At 40.7% G+C, this 12,555-nt stretch overlaps 1 protein-coding gene across 1 annotated transcript in view; it reads left to right on the forward strand.

The window, feature by feature from the left end:
• Window positions 1-12,555, forward strand: part of Syap1 (synapse associated protein 1) — a 32,001-nt gene that overhangs the window by 4,914 nt on the left and 14,532 nt on the right. Inside the window, exons 2-5 of the mRNA XM_048440647.3 lie at window positions 222-340; window positions 566-632; window positions 4,375-4,448; window positions 9,666-9,805. Of these exons, the coding sequence (XP_048296604.1) occupies window positions 222-340; window positions 566-632; window positions 4,375-4,448; window positions 9,666-9,805 (400 nt within the window). The remainder of the gene's footprint in view (window positions 1-221; window positions 341-565; window positions 633-4,374; window positions 4,449-9,665; window positions 9,806-12,555) is intronic.

Genomic DNA, 12,555 nt, shown 5'->3' on the forward strand with positions numbered 1-12,555 from the left:
TGAGGACCTGTTTGGGTTCCAGTAAAGGTGATTTAACTTACACAGAACTATATAGGCGAATATTCATAGGCTCTATGTTTACATTATTACAAAGGGGACCTAAACGTGTACAGATTTTGGTATCCAAAAAGGGCCTTACACAGATCTCCCTGCAGATAGTGATGGGAAGGTGTAATAACCATTGTACTGGGATGAAGCACAGATCCTTTTTTCCTTTACAGATTATTTGTTTAACTTTGCAAGTGCTGCCACAAAGAAGATAACTGAGTCTGTTGCTGAAACAGCTCAGACAATAAAGAAGTCTGTGGAAGAAGGAAAAATAGATGACATCTTTGATAAGGTACATTTAGAGAACTTGTAAAAGGAGAAATTTTTGAAAGTTGTAAGTAGCTAATGTAATAATCTTTTTAACTCAAGTACAATATAACGTGCTGATGGAATTTTTCTAGAATATCTTTTCTTGATTCTTGAACAATTTCATACATGTACACATGTATTATGACTATAATTCTTACCTAATAGTAAACTTTCAAAGTAATTTGACTTTTCATGTGTTTTTTAACAGACCATTATAGGGGATTTTCAAAAAGAACAGAAAAAATTTGTTGAAGAACAGCACACAAAAAAGTCAGGTATGATATAAGTTTATCTTAGTTTCTCAGTCAAGTTTCTGTGTGTGTGAATATGTGTGTGTCAGTTTTTGGTGCTGGGGATCAACCTCGGGTCCTTACATATGCTAGGCAAGTGCTGCTGCTGAGCTACCATACCAGCTTCCTACCAGGTTTTATTGAGCATTTATTATGTGCTTGACCTATACTAAGTCTCTAAGAATACAAAAACATCTAATACTGGGGTGAAGCCCAGTGGTAGGACATGTGCATAGTATATACAGGGCCCTGGGTTAGATCCCAAGCACCAAAAAATGTCTATGTCCAGCCAGGAATAGTGCCTCACACTTAGAATCCCAGCACTTGGGAAGCTAAAGCAGAGGGATTGCTGTGAGTTTGGGGCTGTACTCCTAGCCTGAGATACATAGCAAGTCCAGGCCAGCCTGGGCTACAAAATGGGGGAAAATTGTTAAATTAAAAAATAGTCGAATTTTCAGCCGGGCAGTGGTGGCGCACAACTTTAATCCCAGCACTTGGGAGGCAGAGGCAGGTGGATCCCTGTGAGTTTGAGGCCAGCCTGGTCTATAAGAACTAGTTCCAGGACAGGCTCCAAAGCCACAGAGAAACCCTGTCTCAAAAAAAAAAAAACCATTGAATTTTAAAAAAATAGTTGAATGTGGTGGTGCATGCCTTTGATCCCTGCACTTGGGAAGCAAAGAAAGGTCAATCGCTGAGAGTTCAAGGCCAGCCTTGTCTACATAATGAGTTCCAGAACAGCCAGGTCTATGTAGAGAGAAAATAAACACACACACACACAATTTAGTCTTTTACTGAACATGGTAGAGAAGAGGGTCAATCAAAAAGACCAAAGCCTAATCAGGCCTTTTAGTGCACACCTGTGATTCCAGTACCCAAGAGGCTAAGGCAAAAGAATGGCTAGGAGTTTGAGACCAGCTGGATTAGCAAGACCTAGTCTAAAAACAAAAATCAAAACAAAAATATAGCCGGCACCTGAAACTCCAGTTTGAGAAGCAAAGGTAGAAAGATCAAGAGTTTAAGCCAACCTCAGATACATAGTAAGTTGGAGGCTAACCTGGGGTATATGAAACACTGTGTCGGGACTGGAGAGATGGCTCGGTGGTTAAGAGCACTGACTGCTCTTCCTGAGGACCCGGGTTCAATTCCCAGCACCCACATGGCGGCTCACAACTGTCTGAAAATCCAGGGGATCTGACATCTTCACACCAATGCACATAAAATAAAGTTAAGTAATCCATAAAAAATTAAAAAAAAACACTGTGTCAAAATCAATCAATAAATAAAACACTATCACCAACAACAAATAATGTATGTTGACAGATTCTTTTTTCATCTTCTCAGCTAGGACAGCAACTGTGAGAGGTGTAAGACTTCCAGTCTCTACATTACAGATCCCAACATTGACAGGTCTTTGTAAAAAGCCAGGCCCAGAAATTTAACATTGATACCAACTATTTTTCATTTGTTTGTTTTTGAGACAGGGCTTCACATAGCCAAGACTGACCTCTAACTTGCTGTATAGTCAGCGAAGACCTTGAATTTCATCCCTCCTTCCTCTGCCTCCCAAGTGGTAGCATTATAGATATACATCACAATACTGGATTTGTACTGTGCTGGGAATGGAACCTAGGAACTTTTGCATGCTAAGCAAGCATTCCACCAACAGAGCTACTATATCCCCAGCTTAACACCTCATCGCCTCATCACTGTGTTTGGGGCAAATCTGGAACTACCTCTTTACTTTGAATGGATTGCTTTGTGTCTAACATGTGTTGGGGGTTAGTACAGTTAGAATCTACTATAAAGAGCAGATGACTGCTTGAGTGGAGTCCTGCATTCCCTTCCTAATCATACCTAGCTAGGTGTATGTCATCTTGGTATCCTCAGCGTTCAGCTTCTAACTGTTCATTGATGATTTGGTTCCAGCCCTATAGGTTATTGTCTCTAATTGGTCTTTTGATTTGGTTTCACTTCTCAAGATCCTATTTTCTCTCTCTCTCCTTTCTCTCATTTTTATTACCTTTACTTCTGGCCTTTGTGTGGCAGAGGACAACTTCCAGGATTCTATCCTACCACGTGGGTCCCAAAGATCAAACTCATGGCATCAGGTGCTTTTAACAGCTGAGCCATCTTAATAGCCCTTTCTATTTATTTTTATTGTTAATTATGTGTATTGTGATAGGGCCATGTGCCTTGGAGCTGTAGTTGTAAGTGGGTGTGAGCTACCTGACAATGGATGCTAGGAACTGAACTCTGAGGCCTCCGCAAGAGCAGTATGACACCTGAGGAGGTCACAAGAAGTTATCAGATCATCCTCGAACTGGAATTTCAGAAAGTTGTGAGCCGCTACACCACTACATATATCCTGGGAATCAAACCTGGATCCTCCCGAAACTGTAGCAAGTGCTCTTAACTTCTGAGCCATCTTTACCCTTTGTCATAAAGTCTAAAGCACTGAATCATCTCTTCAGCTTTTTTTTTTTTGAGACAGAGTTGTACTGTGTGTCCCTGGCTGACCTGGAACTTGCTGTGTAGTCCAGGATATCCTTGAACTGATAGAGTTCTGCACAGAGAACTGCCTTCCTCTGTCTTCCAAGTGCTAGGATTAAAGTGGATCACCGTGCCCAACTTTTCTTTTAACAGCATCTCACTCCATAGCCCAGGCTGCCTAGAAGCAATTATTTACCTCAGCTTCCCAAGTGCCAAGATACTGGCATGTACTACCATGCTTAGAGACATAATACACAAATCTAACACCTATTCATTTTGCTAGTTGACCCAGTAATCAGTAATGTCCTTTATAACATTTCCCTCCAGAATCTAGTTAAGTACTAGTTGAGGATATGATATTATATTCTGTCATTTCTCTTAGCCTTCTTTAGATTTTTAGTCTGGAATGTTCTAACAACTTTGTCTTTTTTTTTTTTTTGAGACAGGGTCTTAGACAGTTCTGGCTGACCTCATATTTGCTATGTAGTTGAGGTTATCCTTGAATTCCTGGTCTTCCTGACTCCACATCCAAGTGCTACGGGTGGGCTGTTCCCATCTTAATATACTATTGTATATTGAGCTTTGTCTGATATTTCCTCATGATTAGAATAGGATTGTATATTCTTGATATTTTAATTCTTTTTGAAATAACATGTTCAGGGATCCACAGTGTGTTTCTCCCCACTGTTTGTCTGTGTGTGCATACATACACTCATGTGTGCCACTTTGCACATTTCCACCATGTGATCCCAGGCATCAAATTCAGGTCTTCAGTCTTGTGGGTAAGTACCTTTACCCACTGAGCCATTGTATGGGCCCAGTGATACTGATTTTGGTTGTCTGATTAAATTGTTGTCACAATTCTGTACTGTACCATTCAAGTAGAGTATTTTTTGACTGAATATATGCATAAAGCTTACAAATTAAGTCTGGGTATTACAGTGAATAATCATATTTGGAGCTTATTGGTAAATTACTATTTTAGATGGTCTTATAAAAATCTTCCCTTTTTTTTGAAATGACAGATTACGGTTTAACTATTGTAACTATGTGGTGCCTGCAGAAGCCAGAAGAAGGTGTCAAATCCCCTAGAACTAGAATTAATAGGCAGTTGTTAGCTGCCATGTGGGTTCTGGGAACAGAACCAAGGTTCTCTGCAATATCAACAAGATTTTTTAATCTCTTTAACTACTGAGCCATCTCTCTAGCCCCAGTAACCTTTCTTTCTCCTGTATAGAAGCAGCTGTGCCGCCATGGGTTGATAGTCACGATGAAGAAACAATTCAGCAGCAGATTTTGGCTTTATCAGCTGTGAGTACCCTTTAAATACCCTGTGTAGGTAAGACTTTTCTCCTATCATAGTACATCTCTGTTCACAGGATTTTCTCTTTAGCTGAATTCTTTTTTCTTCTCTTTCATTTTCTTTTTTGGAGACAGGGTCTCACTACATAGCTTTGGCTGTCCTGGAACTTGCTCTGGAGACCAGGCTAGCCCCAAACTCACAGAAGTCCATCTGCCTACCAAGTACTGAGATTAAAAACGTGTGCTATCACAACGTGTCCAAATTCTTTTTCTTATATGCCATTTTTACATGCTCTTGTTTGTATTTTTGTTTGTTTGTTTGTTTGTTGAGACTGGGTTTTGCTATGTAGCCTAGGCTGACCTTGAACTCACTATGTAGCCTAGGCCAGCCTACAACTGTCTTCCTGTTTTAAGCTTCCCTAGTACTGAGGTTACAAGTGTGTACCACCATGCCAAGCTTTTACAGTTTTGGTTGGTTTGGTTTGGTTTGAGACAGGGTCTCAATACATAGTTCTTGCTGTCCTGGAACTTACTACATAGACCAGGCTGTCCACCTGCCTCTGCCTCCCAAGTGCTGGGATTAATAACATGTGCCACCACGTCCTTTTTTTTTCTTTTTTTACAGTTTTTAAAACATTTTTGAATGTTTAAGAACATGCATGTTAACTTTGATGATTTTTTAGTAACTTCCTGGATTGTTTTGTTTTTTGCAGTACTGTGTCAGACATGATAGATAAGTACTTTAGCACCAAGCTACATCCCCAGCCTTTGTTCTTATTGACTCAATGAGTTTCATTAGGATTGCTTACAGGAGTGTGAATTAGAAGCTATTTACAGGAACATAACCAATTTACCAGTGGCTGTATCACTGAAGAAGATATGTTTAGTTCTTCTGGCAAGGGTGGGGCCCTGTGACTGTGTCTCACTGATCCATGACTTTTTTTCTTACTTTTTGAGACAGGGTTTCTCTAACAGCCCTGGCTGCCCTGGAACTGGCTCTGTAGACCAGGCCTCGAACTCACAGAGATAAAGATTTGTATCTATCTCTGCTTCCCAAGTGCTGGAATTAAAGGCCACCCAGCCTAACTTAAAAAAAAAAACAAAAAACAAAAAAAAACTTTGAGTTACCTTATACTTTTTTTTCACATTAAAGTATAGCCTATTATGCCAAATCATTGTTTCAGCCTTAAAAAGATAGAGGCTCATATCTGTAATCCTAGTACTTGGGAAATTGATGCAGGAAGATTGTCACCTGTTTGTGGTTGGGAGGGGCTATATAATAAGGATGTTTCAAAAAGGAAGAGATTTTTTTATATGATTTGATAATCTTTGAGATATAGTAAGATGAAGTTTTGAGGCAGCAATGCCGTTCTTGTGAATGAAATGATTGTGTTCCATATTCTCTTTACCTACATATGTTTGTTGGTAATTGACATTGATATAGACGGCATTTCCTTTGCTGGCCCACATGTTACAAAGGACGGTTTCAGAAATTACTTCCCCATACTATCTTTTGAGGCTCCTAGGATGACCACAGTGTAGCTAGTGTTTTTAGCCCTATTGCACAGAGGGGACTGAGATTCTAATGTTTTGCTTACTTATCTGTGTGCTTCCAGATAGTAAAGGCCAGCTTTATCAAAGTTCAGTGCACATGACTTCATAAATCTATATTTTCACTGTAATCAATAGTTTTAATGTTTATTTTTATCTGTGTGGGTATTATATGCCTGCATATATGTCTATGTATCACATGTATACCTGATGCCCTTGGAGGCAAGAAGAAGGTGTGGAATCCCCTGGAACTGAAATTGCAGGTAATTATTAGCCTCTAAATGGGTGCTGGGACTTGTCCTCTGGAAGAATAGCCAGTGGTCTTAACTGCTGAGCCAACTCTCCAGTACTTCCCCAATTCTTTGTTTTTGAGACAAGGTTTTACAACATAGCTCCAGCTTCCTCAGAACTTAGATATCTCCATGCCTATGCCTCCTAAGTGCTGGGATTCAAGGCTCATTTTTTGTTTTTAACCTACTTTTTCCTTTTGTAAAAAATTTTGTTGCCTTTATTTATTTTGTGTGTGTGTATGTACATACATAACAGCACATGTGGAGATCACAGTATAACATGCAGGGTGTTAATTCTCTCCTAACATGTGGGTCCCAGTGATCTCTGAGCTGTCTCACTGGACAGTCTCTTTAACGTACCCCCACCCCTTTCTGGCACTAGGGATTGAATTCAGGACCTTGTTCACTATGTAGTTTATTCGTGTGCTCTATTATCATTGAGCTGTACCACCAGCACCCCCACCTCTATTGTTTTGTTTTTCTTGTAAAAATTTGTGAGTCTTCCTTGCTATATACCTCTTCTACTGGAAAGCCTGGGTAATAGTCATTGAAATCATTGTACTCATGGACCAGAAACTCCACTTATGGGAATTTCTGCAAAAGATATCATTTTATGGGCCAACAAGATGGCTCAGTAGGTAAAGAAAACTCTTGCCTCACAAGCCTGGTGACTTGAGTCCAATCTGTTGGACCCACATAAAAGATGGGGCAGAGAACCAAATTCACAAAGTTGTCATCTCATCTCTGCATACAAGCTGTGTCACAAGGGTGTGTGCCCCTACTTTCCCCCCACCAACACACACAATAATGATTATAAATTTAAAAATTTTAAAGATCACTTTATAAAGAATAAAAACTCTCCTTTTTAAAAGGAATTCTTGAAATCAGTATGTAGCACAGTCTGGTCTCAAATTCTAAGCAATCCTCCACCTTTAGCTTCCCAAGGGCTCATATGACAGATGTGTGCCATTATATCTGGCTTTTAGAATTCTTTCCAGCAGATTAAAAACTATTTAAATGACTATGGAAACAGGTCTGGTTTAGTAAGTTATGATGTTAGTGCTCATTTGATTTAGCCCTTAGAAGTAGAAGGTTGTTCATGACCTTGAATTAAGGAAAGTCAGCATTCATGCTTGTTATCCCAACACTCAGGAGGTAGAGGCAGGAGGATCAGGAGTTCAAAGTTATCCTCCAATAGAGAGAATTTAACAATAGTCTTTACTATAAGAGACTGTCTTTTAAACAAAAAGTTGGGACTGGCAAGTTGGCTCAGTGGTTAAGAACACTGGATGCTCTTTTAGAGGAGCCAGATTCTCAGCACCTACATGGCTGCTTTCAACCATCAGTAACTCCCAGTCTCAGAATCTTACACCCTCTTCTGACCTCTTCATCATCAGGCATGCATGTGGTACACAGACATAGATGTTGGGAAAACACCTATACACATAAAAACTTTTTTAAAAAAAGAAAGAAAAAATGATGTTTTGAAAAGTGAAAATGCCTTATATATCAAACAAGGTCTTTAAAAAAAAAAACGACAGTGCTAGCTAATCACAGTATATGGACTGCCTGCCTTTTTGTTTATGTGAAATCTTGCCTGTTGTACCAGTCAGGATTCTCTAAAGGCACAGAACTGACAGACTGAATATACGTATTAAGAGTAGATTTATTAGACTGGCTCTCAGGTTGTGGTTCAGATAATCAGCAACTATCTCACAACAGAAAGCTGAGAATCTGTTAGTTATCCAGTCCACAAGGCTGGATCCCTTCTGCAGTCCCTGTCTGGTGCTACAGTCCTAGAAGGTTCCTGGATATAGGAGCTGATCTTCAGTCTACATTGGAATCCTGAAGAAGTTGGATTTAATGCCAGCTGCAGCAATAGGATAGACGAATTTGCCATAGAGAGAGAAGGCATGTAAGCAAAAAGCAGTGTTTCCTCCTGTGTCCTTTAATGTGGGCTGCCAGGTTTAGGATGGGTTTTCCTGCTTCAAATAATCTGATTAATAAATTCTTCACAGGAGTACCTAGCAGCTTGGGTTTTAGTTGATTCCAGATATAGTCAAGTTGACAACCAAGATTAGCCATCACACTTGCCCAGATACCAGATATATTGGAGAGATAGGTGCAGGAGAATGTTACGTAGAACCAGTTTTCTCTAACTAGCAAAATTCTGTGTTGTGTTGTTTTACTTTGTTGAGTTTTTGTTTTGGGGTAGGCCAGTCTGGTCCCAAACTTACTAGGGTAGCACAGGCTGGCCTTGGACTCATTCTATAGCAGAGGGTGGCCTTAAATTTCTAAGCCTCCTGCTTCTACCATCCAAGTACAGGGATTCCAGGCATTCAGTACCATTCATAGCTCTTGGTTCTGGGGTTCTTGATTCTCTACTGTTCTCAAATGTTTTGTGGTGGTGATGGTTTTGTTATTTCTGTTGCTTGATTTTTTAATTTTTATTTTATGTGTATAGGTGTTTTACCTGTATGTACATGCACCACTTACATACAGTGCCTGAGGAAGCTGGAAGAAGGTGTTGGATCCCCTAGAACTGGAGTTACAGACATTATGAGTTGCCATTTGGGTCCTGGAAATTAAACCTGGTTCCTCTGGAAGAGCAGCCAGTGCTCTTTACCACCGAGCCATCACTCCAGCCCCATCTCCTTCCTTCCACTCTGTGGATCCTAGGGATCAAACTCAAGTTATCAGGCATGGTAGCAAACACCATTACCTACTGAACCATCTCTTTAGCCCTGTTTCTTGTCTTTTTGAGATAGGGTCTCATGTAGCCTAGGCTGACTTCCAAACCTCTGTATAGATGATGCTGACTTCGAAGTCCTGATCCTCTGGCCTCTACCTCCCTATTGGTGGGATTACAGGCCTGCTTCACTGTGTTTGGCCTTGAGTTCACATACCTAGATGTGTCCAATAAAAACAAACACGTTTATATGATTTTTAACTTTGTGATTTCAACTAATTGAGTGAACTAACTATCTGACCTCGTGGGACCCTCTGTCCAGGTAAGTGTTATAAAAATACTTGGAAGGATGGATTTTTCTCCTGTCTCTTTTAAGTGGGAAAGTCAGTGACAGCTCAGTTGACCTTGTGACTGAAGACTTGGTTAAAATTTAGCACACCTTTAATCCCAGCATTTGGGAAGCATTCAGGATATCTAAATTTGAGGTCAGCCTGGTCTACAGATTGAGTTCCAGGACAACCAGGGCTACACAGAGAAACCCTGTTGTTTAATGTCTCAAAACAACAACAAAAAATTCAGTGTATCAAATCCATGATACATTATAACCTTTTAGTTGCATTTTGTGGTTTCCCACACATACACACACACACACACACACACACACACACCTATTTTTGCCTCCATTTTTCATCACAGGACAAGAGGAATTTTCTTCGTGACCCACCAGCTGGTGTGCAGTTTAACTTTGACTTTGATCAGATGTATCCTGTCGCCCTGGTCATGCTCCAAGAGGATGAACTACTAAGCAAGATGAGATTTGCCCTTGTTCCTAAACTGTAAGCACCATGTTCTTTGGTCAGAGAGACACTGCTCACTTCTGCAGTGGTGATTTCTGTTTCATCATAGAGCTTTCACATTCCTAAGGGTTCTAGTTATATGTACACTGTTAGGGAAGAGTCACTGAATGGAGGCCAGAACCCTCTTGACACTATCTGTCCATCTAAACAGGCCCTGTAGCCCTTCAGAGGCCCTGTGTGCTTGGCAGCATGCCCCAAAATGGAAAGGGAGGGCAGACTTGGCAGGAAAGTCAGGATGGGAAGGAGATGTGCTGTTTGGCCAAGTTAAGGTAGAGTATGTTTCCTTCAGAAACAAGAAATAGACCCAAATAAAACCAGATCTGTAAAGGCCCCTTGCCTTTTTCCTGAAATCCAGTGTTTTGTATTCAGGCTTTGTAGCAGCTGTGTTTTGTTCTCTTTCTTGTGGTTTTTCTTTCACCAAAGAAAGGCCCTTCCCTACTCATAAAATCCCAGTTGCCCTTTAAGTTCCAATGCGAGCAGTAGTCTGTGATGCTTTGCCATCAGTCTGCCAGCAGAGGGTGGCCTTCCTCTCTGCAGCATCCCTGAGGCTTTGTCTATCTCTCGAACTCATGTAGGGTTTTTGTTGTTGTGTTTGCAGTACTGGAAATTGAATTTAGGACCTGGCTCATACCAGGCAATGTTTTAACGCTATAGTACATCGCTAGGCCTCCTTTTGACTTTTATTTTAACACAGGGTCTTACTAGGTTGCCCAGCCTGGTCTTGAAGACGTTCCGTATCCCCCACAGGCCTTGAAATTTCAATCCTCCTGCTTCAGGCTCTCAAGTAACTAGGTTTACAGGCCTGAGCTACCAGGCATGGTTTTTATTGTGATGATTATGATTATCATTGCTATTTATTTTGTTCATATTTTTTTTTAAATCAGCTTTCCAAATGGGGCTTGGCTCAAGACTATAATCCTAGCACTTGGAAAGCAGAGGCAGGAGGATTGTGAGAGGCCAGCCTGGGTCACAAGTGGGAAATCTTGGTTCTAAACAAAATAAAGACAGGACTTTGTGGCTTAACATTTGTCATCAGTACTCAGGAGGTTAAGGCAGAAGAATCACTATGAGTTTGAGGACAGTCTGGCTTATATAATGAGTTCCAGGCCATTCTGAGCTATAGAGTGAAACCCTGTCAAAAAAAATAATATCAAAACAAATAAAACTGGCATTTTTCCTTACTTTGTGAGAGTCTCCTTTTTAGAATGCTCTTATCCTTGTTTCATGGTTGTAAAATTTTACTGTTCCCAGAAGGTACAATTTGTAGGTCTCTCAAAATGTCTTCTCTCTGTGCACTTTTCACAGAAATTTTTTGGAACTCTGCCTTCTGGGTTGCAGCAGGCTCCCCTCCCTTGTCTTTTGTAGTAATAGCATCGTACTGAGGGTACTGGACCACCTTATGTTGAGATGTGCTTTCATGACTTAACTAGCTGTAAGTAGGTAGCTTCCTGCTAGAGGACTCTTCAACCCCTGACCATCTGTAGGCAAGACAACAAGAGCCTGGCCTGACACCAACCCATGTGTAGGCTGTGCCCTGCAACTTCAGTATGGCATCACAGCCCCAGTCTCAACTGTGCCAGACGAGCCTGAATTCCACATAAGAAACTTTTAGGCTCTATCTCATGGGAAGGGAGGGGCAAGGTGGAAGAGAATAGAGCCGTCTCCCCACTCCTCACAGGCACCTGTGGCCTCTGTTCCAGCACCTGTGGGCAGGCCTGCTTCTTGCTGACCACCTTTCCTATGGGTAGCACAACTCCACACAGTACATTTTTTGTTTGCCTATTGACCTTTCAGCTTCCACTGTCCTGCCCTATCCTATTTCTACTATCTATAGGATTTATCTCTGCAGTTCCTCTTCTGTGATTTCTGGGGTGTTTTCAGAGGAAATATACATGAGCTCTTGTTCATTATGCAATGTTTAGCTGACCATGTAGGGATTTTGAGAATCATTTCCTAGTCCTTGGGACCATATGGCAGCTCGGGTCTTTTGTCTATATGAGAATACTACTTTGGCAGAGTTCTTCTAGCCCCAGGAAGCCAGTTATGTAGAACCTTTTCTTTGTGTTTTCCTCTATAGTAAAACTCTTCTCTCCATAACTATCAACATACTGGTGGCAAATTCCTTTTTATTGTTGTTTGTTTTTGTTTTGGAGACAGTGAGCCAGTCTTTCATATAACCCAGACTGGCCTTAAATACCATATATAGCTAAAGATGACCATGAATGTCTAATCTCCTACCTTCACCTCCCTAAAGATGTGTTTACAAACACATACCAATAGAGACAAGACAGTCTTACCAAGTTACCCTGGCTGGCCTGAGACTATGTTATTGACCAGGCTAGGCAGTCTCATTCTTTCAGGGATCCTCCTGCTTCTGCCTCCTATGTGCTAGGTGCTGAGATTGGAAGCATGAGTCACCACAACCAACCTTTCTTTTGATAGTTGTTTTCCTATATACCAGGCTGGCTTCAATCTTGCTATGGAAAAAAAATCAAGAATGACCCTGAACTTTTGATCCTCCTTCCTCTAACTTCCTCTACATTCCAAGTGATAAGATCAATTTATACAATTTTACCTCACACTTCTAATAATAAATATATATACATATATATAAATAATAGCTAAAGCTACATTACAAATTTCATCTTTAGACTGTGGCTAAAATAACTATTTTTAGTTGAGGATCTAAAGAAATGTACCATCTACTCCTCTACTGCATATGCTCACAA

Source organism: Myodes glareolus, chromosome X (genome assembly GCF_982192425.1).
Source record: "Myodes glareolus chromosome X, mMyoGla1.1, whole genome shotgun sequence".
Lineage (NCBI taxonomy): Eukaryota > Metazoa > Chordata > Mammalia > Rodentia > Cricetidae > Myodes > Myodes glareolus.